Here is a 24,785-nt window from a genome sequence, read left to right on the forward strand (position 1 = left end):
TTCACCGGTGGGAATATGAAGGTGTATTGAATTCTGAGATCCTATGTAGTATAAATGTGCAATTTTTTTAAAAATTGGTTCATCCTAGCCTGAGAAAAGGCAGAAAGAGTGTTTTTTTTAACCCTATATTTCTCTTTCTTGTGACATCACAGAAAGAGAAATATAGGGTTAAAAAAAACTTACTTTGTAAATATGACTATGATGTCTTTTACTGTGACATCACAGTAATATTTACAAAGTAAGTTTTTTTTAACCAGTTTATATTACATACAGAGATATGATTTAGTCACGAGAAAGAGAAATATAGGGTTAAAAAAACACTCTTTCTGCCTTTTCTCAGGCTAGGATGAACCAATTTCAATTTTTTTTGCACATTTATACTACATAGGATCTCAGAATTCAATACACCTTCATATTCCCACCGGTGAAGTAGGCCTTTCAGTATTAGTTAATAGTTTATATATGTTATTGGGACGTTATTCTAAAGTTGCAACTATTCCTCATTTACAAACAATTAATAAATGAGGAATAGTTGCAACTTTAGAATAACGTCCCGATAACACATATAAACTATTAACTGATACTTAATAAGTCATTAGTAAGTAATTCACTACTAGCTTGAAAATGATCTATCGGCTATCTATAAAGCACAGTTATAAATCTTTAACAAACGGTTAACTGTCATTTAACAAGTCATTTATAACCAATTAACTAAAAGTTTATTAATGGTCTATTAACTGTCTGTAAGGCATTGTTATAAATCCTTAACACACTGCTAACAAACACTTAACAAATCATTAATAAATCATTAATTAAGAGTTGACTAATGATCTATTAACGAGTTACAACGGATAGTTATTATAAAGTGTTACCGTTCAAGGAGATACTTGTATGCAGGGGGTGAATTCGGCAACATGAACACCTTTTTTTTAAATTTCTATGAAGACTAATAAAATAACCCTGCGATCCCATGGCCGATTTGGAAAATTCAAAGATAGTTAGTGAACACTAATGTGATTTTGCACTCCTCGTTCCTGAAGCTCTAGTTCTTTATGTGGAAGGAAATACTAATGTGTTGGGGCATTTGGCCACCAAAATAGCCAAAATTAATACTGATGATAAAAATAATGTTAGAAATCTGAATTGAGAACATGATTGACTATTAAAAAATTGTGCAGAAACTCCTGCAGCTTGGCACTCCCACTTGCATTCCCAGCGGGCAAGCTCTTGTGCTAATTTAGGCATTTAGGCAGAATTGATTATGATATCAGTAATGAAAATATCTGAATAAACCACAGCCCATATTATAGGGCTTCCCCAGGACATTGACAAAGATGGGAGAGGAAAGAGGAGATTGGAGATGAGGATTGAGTTACGGTCGATTGATGCTATTACGGCCATGACACAGGAAGAGAAAATAACTAAAATGTGTAACGGTAGCCTGAGCAATGGGTTGTAGTCTCACTCATTGGCACGGATACTAGATTTATATATATAGAGATTTGAGTTCAAATGCTTTTCTTCTTCTTTCAAAAAATAGAATAATGACTTGTCCCTAATCCCTTACTGTACATGTGCCGCTCGGATCTAGATATTTATTCTCAATATTTACATTATGTTATAGAGTCTGTGGAGTTGTCATTTTGTAGCTGAGTTTGTGGTAAAATCCTGTTATGTGCCCTTGGCATTTTAACCAAGGCAAGTGAGCCTAGACAAGAAAAGGGTTCTGTTTCTACTCTCTACAATGGTTTTTGCTTTTAGGGCAGATAATGTTATGTAGGATTATGGTTAAATTAGCTCAAATGGTGTAGGAAGCATTGTGTGTTTGTGTAGTCTATCATTTATTGGCATTTGATGGTACAGCACTGCCAGACTGATCAGTTAGTAAGACTTATCACTTCCAAAGGAAAATAAATAAATTAAGTCCCTTCCAGTCAATCTACAAATGACTGCAGTGGGCAAAATGGTTGCCAGCCATCTCAACAGAATGGGACACATGTGCCTAGAATAATTTTTAGATAGCCTCCTCTCTAGTTTCTGTTGGTAGTGATACAAAACGTATAGCTCCACACCATCAGACAGACCTGCCAACAAATCTGTTGTTGCAGGAGATTCTGATTAAAAAAATAAAGTCACAAATCAGGTTCTTTCAAACAGCTAGGAGTTGGTGGCTGCAAGTTTATCTTATCTCAGTCTCTTTTCCCATCCTTGTATAAGGGATTTTCCATCTCTCTACCACAAAGGTCTGTGTTCATGAATTAACTAGAGGGAAGGAGGGGCAGGTCCATTAAAAGTTAGTGATGGAACAGCTCTAATGGTAGTGGTCACTCAGATAAAGACTTCCTGTCAAACAGGATTTTTTTGACCTATCAATGGTGTCTGTGTGAAGCGAAGCAACACCTCACATTGGCACGCATTAGCTTGAAATTGATGGGTGTATTTTTGCTGTTTCATCTTGATCTTTTTCCTCTGTACATAAACAGTGGGGTCTTAAAGTTCTGGGATCGTTTATGTGGAAATCTGCTTCTCAGCTTACATCTTCCAATTGGACTCAGTTCTCCAAGGCTTGATTCCTGCCACTGTTCACTCTCTGAGGACATCTGAGCGTGCCTGAATGTAAAAACCGAGTCCTTTTGAGTGATTGCTCATACCTTTGCCATTGCCCTTTGACGAGGATCCTCTAGGTCCGAATTGCGTGTCTAGTTTCCAATGACTATGTGTAATGCAACTATGCAGTATTTAATGTCCTTAAGGTGTGTACAACACTGGAAACACTTTGATTAAAAGTTAAATCGTATAGATTAGGGCTGTCAAAATTAACACGTTAACACAGGGTGATTAATTTCTGGAATTAATGCGTTCATTTTTTTAACGCAATTAACACATGTGCGAATTGATCCGCGCCGTGGATTTTCAATTAATAAAAAAAACATATTTTAAATGTACAAATCCACCTTCTGTCAATTATCTTTCCGTTCCCACAACAATATACAGAGAACATTTAAATTTTTCGGGCATATTTCGAATGGTAGAATTAATGGTGAATAATCCACAGCACCCTGTGATTAATCTGATTTAAAAAAATAAATAAAATAAAAATAAATCGTTTGACAGCCCTAGTATAGGTATGTCTTTGGGTGCTTCATTCCCCCCCCCAAGCAATTTAAACAATCCATTTGCCTGCCACAGAGGCCAACTGCTATAGCCTCATTATCATTCCCACTCTTCTTCTTTCCCTGCCTGTACTTGTACCCAAGTTTGAGCCCCCTCCATTAAGTCTGCCTGGCATGTTGCCCACTTTAAGAAGTGCGATCTCTGCCAGCTGCCAGTTCCCTGATATGCTAATGTAATCAGTAGAGGAGGGCTCCGAGCATTATGGACGCTGCCCTGCTCTTAGGAAAAGGTTTAACCAACAAGAATGTGAAACCGTCTGAAAGATTTTTGGGTCTGTTGATCTCTAAGCTTTGAACAGGTTATAGAGACACGCTGGACCTAAGCCCCTTAAATATATTAATTCTGCATCAGCCATGTTCAATGACAAGCTAATTTCTAACTGTCTATTATGGACTTATCTAACACAAATGCATTATTTTACATAAAGACATTAGGAAGAATACAATTATTGTGAAAAAATAAATGCATTTTTCTGATTCATTCAAAGTGGGTTTAGTGTTTTTTGCTGCTTCACTGGTTCTGATTGTGTTCTGGGTGCTTGGTGTTTTATTTGCCTTAGAGACTCCCATTCATACCATGTGTATACCTCTAAGCTGCAAAATGCTCTACAGCTTTTTCTCTTCTGCCAAGTCTCAAGATCTAGGGCCTGGCCTTTACAAGCTGCACCCTCAAAAACAAAATGGAGGAATGGTTACCAGTTTACCGGCATTAAAGAGGACCTATGATACTTTTCAACTTTTATGACCTATAAACGTTGTTATAATGATTTATAGTCATGTTTAACCATACTAGCGTAACAAGTAATTACGTACATGCATTTCGACGTATTCCCTGCTGACCGTCTGGGGTGGCTGTGCAGAGCACTAAAAACTATGGCAGCCAGTCGAGCCAAACTTGTTCAAATTTCCGGTATGTGTGTGTCACCAGATCTTTTTGCCGTATATGGTCAGGCAAGCTCCCAGGTTGCTATATATAGCAGGGGGTGACAACACACTACCAGTGCTCCCTTAGCTCAGCCGGTAGAGAGATCGTTTACGAAGCAGTAGACCCGCGTTCGCGTCCCGCCCGGGCTGATTCTTTGCAGACATTTAGAATCACGACTTCCCTTCACAAGGTAACCAATCACAACGGAGTTGGGTTTGCAGGAAGGGGGTGGAGGGGGCGGAGATGGGAGAAGCAAAGTGTTTACAGGGCCTGCTGGATCGCCAAAATAAGAGAAAGAGCTTCCCGAAAATCTACATAGTTTTTTGTGATGTTATTCGTGTCAGGTTGCTCTATAGCCATTTTTAACAAGAAATTAAGACCAGAAAAGTAGTATAATAGGATTTCTTTAAGCAAAGTCATAAAAGTCCACCATTAGCCTTATGAACCTTTGTGCATCTTTAGGGGCAAGGGTTTCTATCTAATGTTTGGTTTTCTATATATTATTTGGCCACAAATGTTTTTCAATGGCAGTGTTACTAGGAAGATTTTTCCTGTGTATTTCACAATGTGTAAAGTGTATTGAGTTGATAACAGTGAATTTTGAATCGGCTGTGAGCTCTGGATTGTGACCACTATTCCTGTATGCTGATGCAGTTTACTTTCTGTAAATGTTTGCCAATATTTGACTATTTCCTGCGCAGTAGTAATTCATGCTCACACAGTTAACCTGGCTGATTCTATTAGTTGCCTCGTATTGGTCTAAAAGCCACATGGCAGAGCATTGCTCTCAGAAGGTTGCTTTAAGTATGGGAGAACGGGGTTGTTAGGCACAGTTTTTACTCAATTGTGAATTTCTCATCACCAAAACATCTTTCAATAGTCATTCCTACATTCAATTGAAGCTTAAGGTGTTGGCTTGAATTGTGTATCCCTCTCGTTTTCCAACTTATTGTAATAAAAAAGAAATCAATCATCAAAGACACCCTGACACATTGTGACAACCAACCCCATCAAGGGGTCGGTTGTCACAATGTTATCTTAATGGGAAACATCTTTAAAAGAAGGTAGAACTAAAAAAAATGTTTAAAGATATTTTTTGGGCATTTTTTTATGCTTTATTGATAGTGTAGAGACATAGTTGAAATGGGGCAGAGAGGGGAGTGACATGCAGAGAACGACCGCGGGCTGGAATCGAACCCGGGTCTGCTGCTAGCCAAGGCCCATGGGGGGGACGCCCTACCAACTGAGCTAAGGGCGCCCCCCGGTAGAACTACATTTGAAAGTGTAATTGCATTGTCAAGTTGACAAATAGACTTACATAACTTAATGTATCTTAACACAAAATGAGCAAGGAAGTTGAACAGGAAACCCATATTAAGACCAGCCTATGTAACAACATAAAGAACAAAACAAATAGGTCTAACAATAATAGACTACTCAACTAGGCTACACAAATTCACTATCTGAGTTACAGTTATGGCAAATGTAGGGTCTGCTCACTCCAACTAAGCAGAGATTGTGTGCCCACTGGTTGCACATGCAACACTTCTCCCATACCTCCCCTGAACGGCTGTTGGAGAACGTTTCCATACAAACCAAACAAAAACGATCCTCTTCATCTGATGAAGACTCCTCCTACTGTTTCTTTCTCTTTTGTTTATTCTTCCCTAGCTGGGATGGAGTACACTGGGGTGCAGTAGCTTTGGCAACTGGTCTAAAATTGGGATGCACTGGGTCGTTTTGATTGTGTTGCCCTTTTTTTGGCTTTTGCATGCTAGCTGCCTTTTCCTGCTTTATTCTCTCCTTCTCTGGAGTGTCAGTGAGGATACAGCTTGACATTTTCTTTCGTTTTTTGGTTTCCTTTCCTTGCTGCAGCCTTTGGATAACATGTGACAACCAACCCCAAAGAAAATGTGAGGACCAACCCCAACTGGAATTTCTTATACTAAGGAACTAAATATTTTCAATTTGACATGAAAAACACAAAAAGTCCTCTCACCTCAAATGCAGCTGTCTTACTCCAATGAGGACTATGTATTGCCTCGTTTCCACCGAGTAGAGCGGGTCGGATCGGAGCGGTTCGGTCCGGGTAGTTTGGCTTTTCATTTGCCAAAAGTTGGGTAGGGTACGGTTTAAGCGCACCTAACCGCTCTGAGCCGCTCCAAATCTCAGTACTCCTCCGTAGGGGTACTGGCCGCCTGAAAGGGTGCCGAAACGGCGGAGCCGTCATTTGATTGGTCGAAAGAATAATTTCCGCCATGTGTAGTCATCTCGGCAAGAGTGAAGATAGTCTTGTGTTTTGGCGAAAATGTGAGCACAGCTCTGTTTATTGTGTGGTGTTTTTCCTCGTCAATAAATTAATCAGTTGGTTACACTGTGTCCCACAGTCACGTAGCTGCCGCAGCCAGTACTGTTCGCTCACTGTCTCTGTGAGTTGCGCCGAGCCGTCTCTGTGTGTTTACGCCATAGATAGTAGTAAATACACGCTCACAACAACACGGGGGGAATAAATAAAGAAGCGGCTGGTTTTAATCATTTCCGCCGTTTGTAGTCACCTCGGCTAGAGTGAAGAGAGTTTTGGCGACAATGTGAGCGCGGCACTGTTTATTGTGTGGTGTTTTTCCTTGTCATTAAATGAATCAGTTGGCTACACTGTGTCCCACTGCTACGATGTCACGTAGCTGCCGCAGCCAGCGCTGTTCGCTCACCGTCTCTTATCAGTTGCATCGAGCCGTCTCTGTGCTCACAACACAGGGGGGAATAAATAAAGAAGCGGCTGGTTTGACCAAGCAAAAACAAGAGACCGCTGGCTTGACCACAGTTGTTCCACAGCCCGATAGTTTGACCCACAATCTGGCGGCGGCTATCGCAGTCCAGCCTAAACCCCGCCCTACCAGTAAGGGTAGGGTCGGCGGTGGAAACAACACCGAGATTCTTAAAAGTGAGCTGTCCCGCTCTGAGCCGCTCCGATCCGACCCGCTCTACTCGGTGGAAATGAGGCAATGTGACCTCTTAACCTAATTCTGGATATTTCCATACCAAAACTTCACAGACAGGGCCTTCTGGTGTCGAGATATAACGGATGTGACAACCAACCAGTGACATATAACCCCGTTCTCCCCTACTTTCTTCCTGAATTGAAAAACATTGAGTCAACAGAAAAGAAAAGCTCTTTATTTTGTCTGTATCATTTATTCATTTTTGTTGCAATTTAGGTTTTGAGTGATACTGCAACCAACGCAGAAGATTTTATTTTTATATGTGTGAATGTTAGGAGAGCAAGAAAGCAGGGTTAATCCATCACAATGGGGAAAAGCAATTAGCTTGTGGCGTATGAGCGATTTAATCACTGCAGCAAAACTCCACTGAGCAGGGGAAACAGAAGGAACCCACTCAAAGCTGAAACCACAGACGGCCACATATACATGAACATGATGGCATAATCAACCTCTCCACTCTGGCTGCAGCTTGATGAGGGAGGGAAGAAAATATAAATCTTTTCCCCCATCTCATCTCTGCAATATAAAAATCCCATGAATCAAGGCTCACCTCAGCTCACAGCCACTCTCTCTTTTGCTGTCAAGGTCATGATTTATAATATGAATGCAATCGTCAGACAGACAGTTAAAGCTTTAGTTTTGGCAGTCGTTTGTCAGTCCACTTATATTATGTCTATTCCTCTATCATTTTAGACCTGTGTCAAGAAGCTGTCTGGCCTCTTCTTAACCACAGTCTTAAAGCTGTACCTTTTTCAATTTCAATACTCATCTTTTGTTTGAGCACAGCTAGATCGTATGTGCCTTTATAATCAAATAACCATAATAGGTTTGTAAGATTTTTTTAATTGCAGTTATTTGATTATTAAGGTTGAATTATATATTTCAATGCTGGTATGTCCTACTCTCACTGGACTTTGCATCACAACTAACTTCAATCCATTTTGCTTAAGTTGCCTGCAGAACTTAATTCCGAATTTTGTGTCATTTACTATCTTATTTCCCCTAATGATTTGCCAGCCATGCATGTGCACATGCGGAGCCACAGGGTGTGTCTTCTCTTACTTTAAAAAGGAAAACCCTGCAGGGAAGAAATGAGTCACCCCATTGAATGTAAGAAGAGTTACAAACTCGTATCTTTCTCTGCAAGTTTGGGAAATGAATATTTTTCCTATTGTCTCGGGTTTGAGACGAGTTGAAAGAAACCATTTATTTAACTTTGCTTGAATTTTTGAAGAAGTAATGGACAGTGATGTTGTAAAGTTTATTTTCTGACTGTCGGCGGGGGCAGGCTAAAGTTATCTATTGAAAACCACTATTTGAGCTAAGCTAAGCTAACTGGCGATAAACAACCTTTAAAAAATGCAGGCACGGATAAAGGAATGTTTTTTGAGGCAACTTACTATATTCATTTGATGGAAAAGAGCCGGGGTTTATGTTATTAGTAACACCTATTTTTTTCCTTGTATGACAAATGTGCAATGAAAAAGTTAATTGTTTTTGTTCATAATACCACAAGATGCTGTAGCCTATACCCAATCATCGATATGTAATATTGGTTTTGTTAATACTATTGTTTCATCCAATCCAAACTATTTCCATTTGAAAAATATATTAAAAGTGGTCAGGGGATAATGTTGCTCATTTCCACACAGCTCCATTTGATAGACAGTATTTCATCCTTTTAAAATGTCCCTTGGAGATTTGGTGAGATACATAAAAATCCTAAAAGCTTAACAGAAACCACATATTGAGCATGAAAATGAGGGTGTGGCGTTTTGGATGTTAATTAGATGGTGAGCTAGGAAATACAATCTCTGCAGTGTTGCTCGTTTGCTTTACTTGAGTTCTCTGGAACATTATCTAAATAGATTCCAATTAGGGAATAAACTGCGGAGAGCATTGTGGTTTATGAGAAACCCTATACACAAAACTGGGGCTATAATATAAGAGGTATGTGCCTGTGTGTGTGTGTGTGTGTGTGTGTGTGTGTGTGTGTGTGTGTGTGTTTCTAAAGTTCTTTGTTGGACAGCCCATGATGTAGCTTTTTGCTGAAGATTAAGCTCCAGGATCTTTGCGGACAAATCCTCCATGGGTCTACTTAGTCCTAACTAAACAAAGTACTTAAATGTTACCCTATTTCATTCAGAGGTTAAATGGAAACTAACAATCTTTCACAGTTGGCGCTGCTTTTCTAAATTGCCCACACACCATTTTTAGAAATACGACTTTCCCGTTCTGTCAATTAGCACAAGCCAACACATGACTATGCCAAACACAGAAACAAGCAGCACCTATTGGGTTAATTTAGATGACATTGCAATGTGTTCTGCCCGACTAGTTGGTTAGTCACTATGTGGGAGCTGATGACGTTGATATGAAGCAAAGAAGAGTAAACAGCGTAACATTCAATTGAGTTCTTTGTCCAGCTCAGTGTCACCAAGTAACGCAATAGCGATTCAGTATTGACCTCTGCCATTCTGAAACCCAAACCAATAAATGCCCCAACGTTGTTTGTTTATTACCACTTCATGTTCTTGCTACACTGTCCCATGTCAATATGTAACCTCTCTTTGTCTTTTCTTCCCTGCCCCCACTCCTTCTGTATAGTTCGGACCGACTGATGGATGACACAATAAGGTAAGACCTGTTTTCTGTCTTGCACATATAGAAGGACATATATTTGTATATGTGACAGTTCCCACCCCCCACGTCTCAATAGTCTTATTTACCTACTGAACCTGACACAAACCCTTTGCGCGTGTGCAAAAATGGAACTGAATAGAACCTTGATTTGTCGAGCCATAATCGATCTTGTTGTGCTTGAGCTGGAGACCTGTTGAAAAATGATCTATCTGTGTAGTAGTAGTAATAATAATAATAATAATAATAATAATAATAATATTTAAAGTCCTTGCATCTCATATACAATGCTGACAATGAGTTTTCTTTGTAAAGCGGTCTGATAGGGGGATTCTGTCTCTCGAATGGTGTTTGGTGTTTTTGTTTTTTGATATTGAAATGAAAAGCAAGTTTACAAGTAACCTTTAATGGCTGTAGATTGCCCTCTTCTTGTTGTAACCTCTTTGACAGCTCTGACCCTAATTTACATTTTTCTATGACGCATATCATAAAAATAGAAATCACCTTTAAAAATGCTGAGATGTGCTTAAAACTTTTCCCTGTACTAATTGCACGAGTGAGCCCTGCAAGTGTTCCGTTTGTCTTGGAAGTAGGATATGTTGTTCTTCCTGAGGGTTCCTTGTTATTTTGCTGTTTGAAGAGTTCTTCTTATCTGAACAGGTTTTTAGGTTAACGGGTATCATTTGTTAAACAGATTGTAAAGCGATTTCTGATTCTGATTTAGTGATTTTGGGCTAAATAAGTAAAAACTGACTTCGCTTGACAACTTGGTTAATTGAAAACTTGAGACCTCTAGTCCATGTCACTTTTATCAACAGTGATCACTGACTAATCACATGCAGTGTGTAAGGGGGAATCTTTATCCTACAGCTCTGATTCTCATGAGCTGGTTAACACTGAGATAAAGGCTTGCACAGGTTGCTGGAGTCAGCAAAGTCTTTCTTCCTGACTGAGGAGAACATGATCCCCAAACCACTGCGCTAGGCCAAGACTGCGGAACTGTGAGGAGATGCCACACTACACATTTTCTCTCTTGGCCTGCTGTTGACGAGTTTGCCGGATAACAGAGTAAACAATGGTGTTATGGGAGTTAAATTAAACCTTGTTTTGACCTGCCTTCCACGGGGCCCTGTCACTCTGGGACGAGTAAAGTGTGTCCCCTGTGACCAGTGCTTACTGGTTGTCATCCTGCTGTCCAAGAGCTACATAATGCTACTCGCAAGGAGACAACTTTTTTTAGCATGATTAACATTACACTTAGGTAATTCTTTTGACTTTGTTGAGCTGATTTCTTTGACCCAAAAGCTGCAACTGTGAAGGGCTCAGTTGCTGCTATTGATTATTGTGTAACAGATGCCACAGATGGCAAACATAGAGCCTGAAAGTTTCCCTGCCAAGTGCCCATCTGCACTTTCCTGTGCTCAAAGTTGCTGAGGCCAAAGTTTTAGAGCGAGTGAGAGTACAATATCACAGCAATTCTATACCTTCCTTCCCCTAGCCCCTCGCACACACACACACACACTAGTGGCATCCATCTAAAGCTGAAGGAGAACGTGATAGGATGACTTGTGTTTCAGAATGATTCCATTCCTTCTAATGTGGACGTGCCTACAGTCATGTAGTCACAGCTTTGATATTCACCGTATTTCTTCTTCTTATTATTATTATTCCGCCCGCTTTTCAGGCCCGGCCATATCTTCAACATGCTTCATTCCACAAACTTCCTTCAACTATCCTCATATTCAGCCCATTTTTCACAGTCTTGCTTTCATTAAAAAAATTAAAAAAAATTCATAACTTCATAATTAATAAACAATCATGTTCGTCTTGCACAGGAGCACATTTCCATAATTCACTATTTTTTCATAATATTCATAACTTCAGAGATAATTAGTTTATTACACCAAAAATCCTCATCCGGAATGAATGAGGAAATCGGCAAAACGCTAAGCGTTTTGCACTGATTTCAAACACTTCCAGCTCACTGATAATTCATCCTACAAAGTGCATTCTTTCGACAAACTGTTCAGCTATCTTTCTTCTTTCATTGTTAAAATTCAACCTTTTAAAAAAAATGCATAGTTTTCAAATTAATCAGCCATGTTTGACGCATGAAACATCAATATTACTGATATTTAGAGTGTGCGAATCAACTGACAGAGTGGAGAAGAGGGAATAAAAAAGAACACCAGACATTTTTAAGATTGCGTCAACTCACAAAAATCTAACTCCTCATGGATGATTTTTGTCTCTTAACTGTAAATATTATTGTTGCGGTCGCAGAAATGTTTCTTTGGAGCCAAATGGACATACAGTCATATGAAAAAGTTTGGGAACCCCTCTCAGCCGGCATTATAATTGACTCTGCTTTCACAAAAAAATATATAAAAGTGGTATGTCTGTAATTTACCAGGAACAGCTAAGTACTGGGATGTTTTCCAAACAAAGATTTTTTTGAAAAGCAGTATTTGGTTGTATGAAATAAAATAAAATGTGAAAAACTGGCTGTGCAAAAATATAGGAACCCTTGTGGTTTTGTTGATTTTAATGCCTGTAACAGCATGTAAAACTGATTACTTTAAACACAAAGTTGGTTGGATTATGTTGTTAAGCCTTGAACCTCATAGAAATGTCTGTTTAATCATGAGAAAATGTATTTTAGGTGCCTAAATGCAAGTTGCACTTCTCTTTGACTCTCTGCTGAAGTGAGACAGAATGGGATCATCAAAACAGCTCCCAAAAGATCTGGAAAACAAAGATTATTCATTGTCATGGTTTAGGGGAAGGCTACAAGAAGCTTTCCCAAAAGTTTCAATTGTCAATTTCGACTGTAGGGAACGTTGTCAGGGAATGGAAGGACACAGGCACAGTGGCAGTTAAACCCAGGCATGGCAGACCAAGAAAAAAACAGGAGCGGCATAGGTGGAGGATTGTGAGAATGGTTGCACACAACCCACAGATCACCTCCAAAGACCTGCAAGAACATCTGGATGCAGATTGTGTATCTGTACATCGTTCAACAATTCAGCGCAATTTGCACCAAAACATCTGCTTTTTATAAAGACCAAATAACTTAATTTTTGTCTCATCAGTCCAAAGCATTTTCTTCCAATATGAATCTGGCTTGTCTAAATGAGCTTTAGCATACTCCATGCAACTGTATCTGTGGCGTGGGCGCAGAAAGGGCTTCCTTCTCATCACCCGGCCATACAGATGTTTTGGTGCAAATTGCACTGAATTGTAGAACCATGTACAGATACACAATCTGCAGCCAGATGTTCTTGCAGGTCTTTGGAGGTGATCTTTGGGTTGTGTGCAACCATTCTCACAATCCGCCGCATATGCCGCTCTTGTACTTTTCTTGGTCTGCTAGACCTGGGTTTAACTGCAACTGTGCCTGTGTCCTTCCATTCCCTGATAACGTTCCTTACAGTAGAAATTGACAGTTGAAACCTTTGGGAAAGCTTCTTGTAGCCTTCCCCTAAACCATGACAATGAATAATCTTTGTTTTTAAGATCTTTTGGGAGCTGTTTTGATGATCCCATTCTGTCTCACTTCAGCAGAGAGTCAAAGAGAAGTCGAATTCGCATTTAGGCACCTAAAATACATTTTCTCATGATTAAACAGACCTTTATATGAGGTTCAAGGCTTAACAACATAATCCAACCAATTTTGTGTTTAAAGTCCTCAGTTTTACATGCAGTTACATACATTAAAATCAGCAAGACCACAAGGGTTCCCATATTTTTGCACAGCCAGTTTTTCACATTTTATTTTATTTCATACAACCAAATACTGCTTTTCAAAAAATCTTTGTTTGGAAAACATCCCAGTACTTAGCTGTTCCTGGTAAATTAAAGACATACCACTTTTATATTTTTTTTTGTGAAAGCAGAGTCAATTATAATGCCGGCTGAGAGGGGTTCCCAAACTTTTTCATATGACTGTATATATTGGGAGCTGTGAGCTTCTAAGCGGAAAAAAGTCTTACTAAACGAGGCCTCCTGCCTCACCCACTCTCTTGTTAAATGAGATTCTACATTCCACGACAGAAAATCTAAACGAAAATTGCTCTCAACTCGAAAGCTTTTACATTAAAGAAACACATTTGACACTGAATATTAATTGGAATCTTCTGGTTCTCACGGTATGATCATTTTTTTCTGTCAGACAATTCATGATTCATTCCTCATTTCAGCTAGAAAGTCCATTCAAACTTCCAAATATTCCACATTTTTCAAACATTCTATTGTTCAACCATTCTGTTCATTCAGATATATTCATCCTTCGTTCTTCATCAACATTCAGCAGTGAAGGTTATTCAGTATCAGCTTCAGCTCAGCAGCGCAGCATTCACACCGCAATTTCTTCAGGAATTGCATTTCTAGTTACATTTGCTCTCCTCTTAGCGAGCTAAAATGATTTATCAGTCAAATGTACACATTTCCAATTAATTCAGGATGTTTCCTAGCAATGTACGTATCAGAATTTATTCAGGATGAACGGCAGTGAAAATATGATTGTTTCAAAAAGAGTTGTCATGTATCTCACTTAACCCCAGCTTTGGGGTAAACTGAGACAGACCAAAAAAATCAAGGGGTAAACTGAACCACTTGCTTTTTCCACTCTAAACTACCATAACAACACATGTTGTAACAGTTACAATTCTGACAGCTAGCTTGAAAATCAAGTATTCCAAAACTAATGTCGGACGAGTAACAAAATCATGGGGTTTGGTCAATTTAGCAAAAAAAAATTCTAAACACTTGAAAGGATAGGATAGGATACAATTTACTTTATTGATCCCCAATGGGGAAACTGGTTTGCCACCATAGTCTGTACAACATACAACACAGGAATACAGTAACAACATAAAACAAGCACAAAACAAGCATAGTCACAGGGGGAGTGTGGTCCACTACCATAGTAAAAATAGAAGGTTAACAAAGGGCCTTGAATGAACAACGGACTCAGAACACAGGACTAGACCCAGCTGTCATTTTCCATCTTTTGAGTTTTTGATTAATATTTTTCTGCATTTGTTTTATTGGGATCATTCATTTAATAAAGACATATTACTTAGGGTCCATTGAAGTTAAGGGTCACTCTTCTGTCCCCCAGATACATACCTGCCAAACCATGCCCTTGCTGACACCCCTATAACCATTCAACCCCCACCTCTGGCCCACATTGTCTTTTGTCCTACTCAAACTAAACTTCTTGCTTCCTCAAATATAATGGATTCATTAAAAGAGGGCACAGACACTGTCTCACTTTACCCCACAGCATGCTGCCACAATTTGAGAAAAAACTACCCCTGTCAGCAATTCAGGCTAATCTTCAGTTTTCATCACATGGTTTCATATGTTGGTAGTTCATCAACATGTATGATAAAAGTTTTTCTACCTGAATCAATTTCCTTTGGCACAACAGTTGATTAAGTTGACAGCAGGAAAATTTACTTTTACATGCAAAAAATATATTTTTGTGAAAAAAAAACATGCTTACAACATCACCATGCATGAGGTCCTCTCTTTCATGGCCATGGGGAAATTAGAGGGTCTTCAAAACATATATCTCACATGACCAAAAATGTGTTCCGTTGCCTAGATACAGGGGGTGTCTCACATTACCCGATGTCTCACATTCCCCCGTTCTCCCCTACTGTATTTTTTTCTGGCAAAATGATTATGTTTAGAAATGGTCTTTTCTTGGATCACACATGCTTTACTCATGCATCTGAAACCTTGATTTGACTTAAATCTTGCATTTAGTGTTGGTCAAAATATTAAAACTTACCTAAACCTTATCCTTTGAAATGGATGCTCATATCTCCAGAAATGTTCCCCTGGTGGAATTGAAGTTCTAATCGTATATGGGCTCTTTCTGTCAAAGGCCCTTTTACAGTACTAACGACAGCAACCTCGTAAAGCAGCAGCACATTATCACTTCTCAACTCATATCTGTCTCTCTCTCTCTCTCTTTCTGTAGTATTGCTATGGCGACCAAGGAGAACATGACGTCCCAGAGGGGCTTCCTCAAATCCATACAGAGCAGGGTCAACACACTGGCCAGTATCCTTTTATGCTACATGTGTGCATGGTTGTAGGAGGTAATAAAAAAACACAATAGATTTGAAGGGATCCTGGAAGAAATATGACTGCTGGTGCTTCAGAAATCAATGCTCACATATTGGTTTTCTATGAAGGAAAGTGATTCATTCTTTTGTCGGCCAAAATCTGAAGCAAACCACAGTTTTGCTGTTTGCGTGTCACTTTGTAAAATCCCTTTGTATCTGCCACTTTATGAATGGATCCATTACAAAAAAATATATAATTTGTAGAATTTCAGGAATTGAATTATTGGTGATTTTCCTTAACTTTGGACCAATCCAGACCGTTTCCCAACCATCAACAATCTCATACAGCGAATCAACCTTCGGAAGAGGCGGGACTCTCTCATTCTTGGCACAGTGATCGGCGTCTGCACAATTCTCCTCCTGCTCTACTCGTTTCACTGACACCAGGGCCCAGATCTTTTACCAGAGCTGGTATGATCTGCTCTTTGTAGCGCGGGAACACCAGGAGACTGAGCTAAGTGATTGGAGGGACCCTGGAAGAAGGACATTCAGTTGGTTCCAGTTCTTGGATGGGAACAAATTGGGCCAACATGACCTACTGAACTTGTATTTAGTAGTGGGACAGATGAAGGGGCTGGTGGTTGGGTGCTCTTATGCCAACAAATGACTGAAGACCAAGAAGTACAAATAAGACATAATAAAAAAAAAGTATATTGATAATTCAGTTGAAACTAAGGAATTTGAAGAGACTGATATTGTGTGGTGCATATTTTCTTTTCACAGGTGGAAGGATTTTAAATTTTTGATGAAGAGGGATGGATAGTTCATTGAGGGCTGTAAAATGTGAATTAATAAATTATTCATATCATTAAATAATAGTGTGTGTGACACTACTACACTTAATTTTTAAACACATTTTAATTTTTCCAAATATATAATTGTATCTCTAGTGAAAACTATATGGGACCCTGTCATTTCTGAGCAAGTTAAATCACCATGATGCCTCAGCACAACTCAAAGCTGTTCTTTCTTCTGTATTTATGCCTCCCATTAGAGAGTTGACAGTGGCAATTTCAACTAGGAACGTTGTGGTTTATGGCCAGCGCCTTCACCCCTGAGGCCACCAAGGTGCCAACTTGTATTAATAAATGTGACAAAACAATAGAAAATTAATTGGCAACCGCTTTGATAATTGATTAATTATAATTATTAAAGGTATTTTACGAAGAAGAAAATCCAAGTTGGCTGGTTGGATAAAACAAACTTAATGGATGTGTCACATGCACATTTTCAAATACAGTACATATATAAAATGTAATATATACACGTAAATATATTGAAGACATTACATTGATAGTCGATTGACAATGACAATAACCACCAGTTGAAGTTCTAATTACTTTTATATCAGCATTTTCAATAATTTACTTTCTCTTTAATATCTGGTCAGTGTTTCCCCTACCATTATACAGGCCTGGCGGGCCCGCCAGGCCAACGGGACCCCCCGCCAGGCCAACAGCAGCCTGACGGAAAAAGTGCTGAGCAAAACTTAGAAAGTTAAAATCGCTACGTCGCCGTGGCAACACAACCAATCTGTATCAACAGCAGAGACAGCGCTGAAAAAACGGCATGTACTCGTTTCAGTAAGTTTACAGAAGTGCCTCACTGCTACTGCCTTTGGCATTCTTCTCAGAAAAGCATTCATTTATTTTCAAGGTACATATTAATTTATTTATTGTTTTAACTGTTAAGTTATCTTGAAAACAGCAGGCCATAGTAGGCCTACAAGCTTTATTTTTTTGTATTTTCAATGCTAGGCCTACTTTATTTTTATGTTTTAAAGAGAAATAGGCTAGATGAAATATAATGGTCGGAATAGGGAAGTTGCCTTATGTAGCACACATGTTGATAGGCTAATCATGATGTGTAGCCTATGTTAATTAATTAATTTTCAACAAAGCTATTTGCATAAAAAATAAATAAATAAAAAGTAGACTAGCTTCAAGGTGAGGTGATTCAGATTATTCCAGAAATGAGTACTAGACAGGACCTGTCTATATTAGATCTTAGTGTTTATTGTTTTTTTTTATTGAAATCCACGTGTTTTTCTTCAATAGTTTTCGTGGCTTGTGTCTCCAAATTATTACAGAAAATAGTTATAGGCAGGACATATGACAGTTGTTTACAGAGCACAGAATTAAACAGATTTCGCCTCTCAAAGTGCACCAGATTGATGTATTTAACTTTAAAAGGATAAGGTTTCTTCTGCAGGGGGATGCCCCCAGACCACCCTAGAAGGTCCATTCTCACCCAGCAGGATCTATCCTGATCTAAATCCTGTGAGAAACACCACATGTACAAACATACTGATGAATGTGAAAGTATAACCCTATGCCCTAATTTTTAACGGGCTGTCAAAAGAGGCTCATCCCAAATGGGGTTCGTTTTGGTCAATTTCTTCTAGAAATTTGGTACGCACGCGGCGCGCATACTCTTTATCAGCTCTTACCACCGGGCCTAAAAAAAAATTCTAGGGGAAACACTGCTGGTAATACTGTAATATAAAGACAATTATAAATTGTATTGAGTGTTAAGAGCTCATTGGATGTACAGTGCATGTATCAATACTTCCATAAGTTATTGGATATATCTGACAGTTAAAGGTAAAAGTCAGTGCACTCCGCTGCCTCTAGATCTCCCCTTCTAGGTTTCTATAGAAAATAAAATGGAACGCTGCTTTGATGATATTGAGGGAGCTAACCATTCGGCACAGTTCCTGGTTAAGTGTACCTGGCAGCAACCATGAACCTCTATCTGACTTCAATCCACCTGGAACACAAAGTGACACATGCACTTGAAGACGAGAACTGAAGCATTTCATCTGATGCGGGAATGATCACAGACTGGGTTTGACTGGTACGATTAAAGTCTTATTTTGGTGGTGGTTTGCAGGGTTGTGAAATGCGAAAGCAGCCGTGTGAGAAACTTCAATATGTTTATGTCTCGCAGCTTTAGGCACTGACTCGACTGGAATACAAATAAAATAGGCTCAATTCAATGGACTGAAGATGATACATTTGATTTCTTGTCCTCATTGCCTCTTTTTGACACCTCCCTCACAAAGAAAGGACGTGAAAGAATGGAATACTTAGTAGACAGCAGTTTTTTCAAAGTGTCTTCATGTTGATCTAAATTGCCTTTTCTCTGTTTTACAGCAGCCAGAGGAGCACTGTCACTGTATTTTTTTTTTATCACAGAATCTTAAAAGGGAAACCCTGTGCTGAAGTCTAAATGTTCTAAATTTCAGCCACTCAAACTGAACACCACCCGAACAGAATCGAGCACCATATCCTCTCACTTAGAGAGGTCATGCTACAGTGAATTTCGACAAGCACACAGTCGGCTTATTCACAGCCGACAAAATGTAAGATATGAAAAAATAGCTGTTGGATTGCTTCAGTTTTGTGAAAACATATTTTTGGGATGCTTCACTCATCTGATGACAAAACATCCTCCATTGCTTTTCTCTGCAGATATTTTTGATGGGTTAAAAGGCTTTTTGTTTGTGAAGTTCAACAATGGATTTATTATTATTTTTTATTACAGAGCTGACGATTTGTATCTGAAACATAGAAAGGGTCCATTTACTGTCAATGGTACAAGTTTGAAAAAAAATGTTTTAGTATTGTGGTCTTCTAAAAGCTGCATCAGGCCATTTCTACCCTGCATAGTGTGGTGTCAGGGAGCTGGCTTTAAAAGTGCGAAATCTGTCATGAATTTCTTTCTCCCAGGGCCATTTATAACCCACAGTGGTGGCAGCAGCCATGATAAATGGTGTTTGCGTGCTCTGATGCACAATTGTGTATCAGGACCTGCTCTATGTACAGAGCGCAGATACAATAAAAAGCAACAGCCGTACAATATATTGCAATCTGAAGCAACATCACTGCAGACTGCAGCCTTCACAAAGAACTGAATCAATGTGTCTGATTGAGGGTCAACAAAAACTCACACATAAATACTACATCAATAGACAGAATATCAAAAAGAAAATCCCGAAAATCACATAAAAAAAAGATAGATATAATTTTGCATTTCATTGAGTGAAATAAGTATTTGATCCCCTATCAAAACATTGCTTAGTACTTGGTGGAGAAACCCTTGTTGGCAAGTACAGAGGTCAGACGTGTCTTGTAGTTGATGACCAGGTTTGCACACAGCTCAGGAGGATATTTGGACCACTCCTCTTTGCAGATCCTCTCCTAATCTTTAAGGTTTCAAGGCTGTCGCTTGAGCTTGAGTTCCCTCCACATATCTATTGGATTAAGGTCCAGAGACTGGCTAGGCCACTCCATGACCTTAATGTGCTTCTTCTTGAGCCACTCCCTTGTTGCCTTTGCTGTATTTTTAGGGTAATTGACGTGCTGGAAGACCCATCCATGACCCATTTTTACGGACTTGGCTGAGAGAAAGAGGTTGTCACCTAGTATTTCATGGTACATGGCCTCATCCATACCGTAGTTCCCTCGATGCAGTGAAGTCCACCTGTCCCCTTAGAAGAGAAACACCCCCAAAGCATAATGCTTTAACCTCCATGATTGACTGTGGGGATGGTGTTCTTGGGGTCATAGTCAGAACTCCTCTTCCTCCAAGCATGGCGGGTCACAGATACCAAAGAACTTGATTTTGTTTTAATCTGACCACATCACCTTCTCCCAAGCATTCTCTGAGTCGTTAAGGTGTTCATTGGCAAACTTCAGACTGTACATGTCCCTTCTTGAGCAGGGGGACCTTACAGGCACTACAGGATTTCAATCCATTACGGCATAGTGTTAGCCTGGTCCAACCAGACCATCCATACTTCATTTCATTTGTACAGAAGGTCTGGAAGTGCTGTAATTGGCAAACGTTCACTCACTTGGAGGCGGGTGTCTGTTGAAGTTTAAAATATTGGATCTGCCCAGTGCCACTCTGGATTAGCCAACCAATCACATTACGTTTGGTCAGACGTATGTCATGAGCCGGCTTCTGACGGTGCGTTTCAGTTGTACAGGGAAATAGGAAATTTCCGACTTCACTACATATTGTAGTCTATGGATCTACCGGTACCTGGCAACGGTAACGTGCTAGAGCCTAACATTTAGTTATTTGGATGAGAAAGGTTGTAGGCGTCCATACTTTCCCGAGCAGATGCACTGGAACACAGACGGGTCGGAACTTGGAACTACCAAGTCGGAAATTTCCGAGTTCCGAGTATAAAGGAACGCAGCATTCAACTGAAACTGGAGCGCGACTTCGACGTCATCGTTCTCAGCCACTCGCTCTGACCGCTGATTGGACCGCCAAACATTTGGACGAGCAGAATCCCACTAACACACCCCACCCCCAGACTGACTACTGAAGTGAAATAAAAATTGAGCGGAAGTAGGTAGGCGGGCGGAGCCAGGCTAGCATAGTGTGTTAACAATGGTTTTCTTGGTGACTGTGGTCCCAGCTGCCTTGGGATCATAAACAAGCTCCTCCCGTGTATATCTGGGCTGATCCCTCACCTTTCTCATGATCATTGATACCCCACAAGGTGAGATCTTGCATGGAGCCCCAGACCGAGGGAGATTGATGGTCATTTTGTGTTTCTTTCATTTTCGAATAATCGCACCAACAGTTATATCCTTCTCACCCAGCTTCTCGCTTATAGTCTATTCCGGCCTTGTGCAGGTCTATAATCTTGTCCCTGATGTTCTTAGACAGCTCTTTGGTCTTGCCCATGATGAGGAGATGTTGGAGTTTGATTTATTGACTCTGTGGACAGGTGTCTTTTATACAGGTAACAAGTTGAGACAGGTGTGTTTTATACAGGAAACTAGTTGAGATTAGGAATACTTTTTTAAAGCACGAGGACTAATCTATGGGAGCCAGAATTCTTTATAATTGTAGGGGATCAAATACTTTTTTCTCTCAATGAAATGCAAAATAATTCATATCTTTTTTTTAATGTGATTTTCTTTTTGATATTCTGTTTATCACTGTTAAAATAAACCTAGCTTTAAAATTATAGACCGCTCATTTCTTTGTAAGTGGGCAAACTTACAAAATCGGTGAGGGATCAAATACTTATTTCCTCCACTGTATCTAGCTAATTTCTGGGGTATTTTGCATCATTGATGCTTTTTTTTTTATCAAATGTTTTTTGGACTGTTTGAAACGCACCATCACTATCAGGGATTCCTCTATACCCACTTATAGCAAAGTCAATCTGAGTGATGGTCCATCATTTTTGATCCAGACTGAAAACTTTCACAAACTATTGGATGGATATTAACTTTGGTACGGACATGGGGCCCCACGGTTTGACACCGCTGATTCCCTGACTTTACCTCCAACGTTACAATTACGTTGACATTAAGGGATTACTTTTAATTCAATATCTACTATCAATTGGATTTACTTTAAAATGTATTTCAAATATTATTTCAGGATGAGCTCTTATGTTTTTTTATCCCCTTGCTTTTCATCCATAGATGATGAAATGCACTCCTCATCAGCGCTGCTTAATTTTTTATTTAGCGTTAAAAAAGCAAATGTTAGCATGCTATGGATATTGTAAACATTATACCTGCTTAACATCAGCATGTTAGCATCTTCAGTGTGAGTGTGTTAGAATTCCGACGGTGTTCAGCCTCACTGATATGGCTCTTGCTAAAGTCTCTGCCTGTGTCTGGCTTTCACCACAACTCCTCATTATCAAAAGGCGAAACTCAGACCATGGTAACATTTATTCCAGACATGCAAAATGTACACCACAGAGATGAAAACTGGATAATACAGTATGCTGTAAAAGAAACATAGTCATATAGGAATGCAATGAAGGTTTGAGATGTTTACTGACAGAGCAGAGTTTATAGACCTGACAGCTGGCCCTGACAACACCAGCGAAGAGGAGGAAAACTTGTTTGTTAGAGAGACACTGGAGCAGTAGCCTACACTTGCCCTGCGTTCCGAATCGCATACTTTCTACTATTTAGTGTGGTAGAAAAAATATTTAGTGTGTCCCGATTCTTGTGGCCAGATTTAGGATGGTTACAAAGGCCCGGATGTCTACTATATCCGGCCAAGATTTTTAGTGTTGAAAACCATAGTGAAAACAGCATCCTATTTTCGCGATTCTGGCCCATAATCCAGTGCGAACCGTAAGTGACGTCGCATCAACGGAGCCTCCATATGAAAACGAACAGGGACGCGGCGGACATATACGGTGAATCTCAATTCAGGGGTTGCAGCCTAGGAAGGCTGCATTTGAAGACCGATTGCGTCATAGCGGCGCGCAAAGGCTTGTTTCATTTGCAAGGCTCCTTCATATGCGGCCTAGAAATGCAGCCTTCGTTTCACGGTTTTTAAGGCTGCAACAGATGGATCCTTCGCGGCCCAAAATATCTGAAGATTCATTGCGTTTTTTTCAGAGATGGCATAAAATAAAAAATAACAAAACAGCAACGTGTTGCTCCATCTTCTTAACTTTTATCTTCCTTTCTTTTTTTCTTGTACTTTTTTTCTTTTCGTCTGGTAGGCAACTTCTTTTTCTTTTTTCCTCCGTTGACAAGGCTGTCTCCGTTGGCAGCAATCAGGGTTGCTAGGCAGCAGAGGAGCGGCGAGTCGTCACGCAAGGTTACGGCTTGTTACGCAAACCGGAAATGCTCATAAACGGAGACCTGCAGAGACCATCTCGTTTAACAACGCTCGTTCGGCCTTCGAATCGGCCTTCACAGGCTATAGCCTTCATAGACCGCGTAGAAGGACGCGGTCTCTGGATTGGGATCCAGCTAAAAGCAAGAGGCAAGATCAAGGCGCAATGTTATGATGAAATAAACAAGTAAAAGTATGTCCCAATAGTATGCCTACTGCATCCTAACTAGATTATTTTTATCGTCGGATGTAGTATGTAGAATACAAAAAGAAAGAGAATGCGATTTGGAACGCAGGGCATGTGTGATCTACAGAAATGACACACATGATGTCACTCTGGCAGCAATGTTATGTAGTAAACATGGAGACTCTTTGGATTTTGCTGCTTTCATATGTTCGGATAAAGAATATGTTTTTTTATGTACAACTATGAATTGGAATGGAATCGATAAAAAACCCATTTAGCACAAAACATTGTGCTACATGGTGTTAAACGTGACATGATTGCAGTTGTTCAGCCTGACACTGATGATGTTCAGTTCAGGACTTAGTAGAATATAGCTTTAGCTGCATAGTTTGACAAATTTCACTTCACATCAGTCGTATTTCGCAGCTGTTTCTCCTCCACTCACTGCAACAGATGGCATCACTTTTTATCAACTGTTCGAATGATTCCTGATTTAAATTGCACAATATATAAAAAAAAAAATAATTAATGCCAAAAGAAAAGCTGTGGATTTCAATAGTGGCACATGGTCTTACATTGATGTTACCTGTGCTTGTAGCATAAATTAGCCTGTAATGTGTCAATACAACAGTCCTGTGTAGTCCAAGTGCATTGAATACAGTGACTTTCTCTTTGATAAAGTGACTAATACAGACAATCTGTCGTGCCTGGATTGTAAAGAAAAAATTACTCAAACGCTATTTGTTGTTACTCAGTCAAAATCAAAAGCATAGGCCTCTTCATTTACAATAAATAAATACATCTGTGTGAGCCTGTTTGGCCCGTAGCATGCGTACATATTGCATAATATATTTTCCCATATAAATTCATGTACTACTACAAGTAGCGGAAAAAACATTCAGTGAAACAGTTTCATTTAACAGTCAATGTATGACAATTTAAGAGTTGGATTGGGAAGCTACGGTGTTGAAATGTGGATTAACGTAATATGTGAAACAGATTTTAAGGGGAAAAAATTAAGGAACAGAGACAACACTCGACGGACGGCAGCCACCAAATCATTGTTTGTGATAAAAAAATTAAGAGGATGTGAAGGGAAAA

At 39.5% G+C, this 24,785-nt stretch overlaps 1 protein-coding gene across 1 annotated transcript in view; it reads left to right on the forward strand.

Moving 5' to 3' along the window:
- gosr1 (golgi SNAP receptor complex member 1) overlaps positions 1 to 16,758 on the forward strand; it is a gene marked incomplete at its 5' end in the record, with an annotated part of 32,551 nt that extends 15,793 nt beyond the window's left edge. Inside the window, 3 exons of the mRNA XM_080053778.1 lie at positions 9,705 to 9,734; positions 15,730 to 15,812; positions 16,134 to 16,758. Of these exons, the coding sequence (XP_079909904.1) occupies positions 9,705 to 9,734; positions 15,730 to 15,812; positions 16,134 to 16,258 (238 nt within the window). The 3' untranslated portion in view covers positions 16,259 to 16,758. The remainder of the gene's footprint in view (positions 1 to 9,704; positions 9,735 to 15,729; positions 15,813 to 16,133) is intronic.
- Positions 16,759 to 24,785: the final 8,027 nt, after the last annotated feature.

Source organism: Ammodytes marinus (assembly GCF_949987685.1).
Source record: "Ammodytes marinus genome assembly, chromosome: 3".
In the NCBI taxonomy this organism is placed as follows: domain Eukaryota; kingdom Metazoa; phylum Chordata; class Actinopteri; order Uranoscopiformes; family Ammodytidae; genus Ammodytes; species Ammodytes marinus.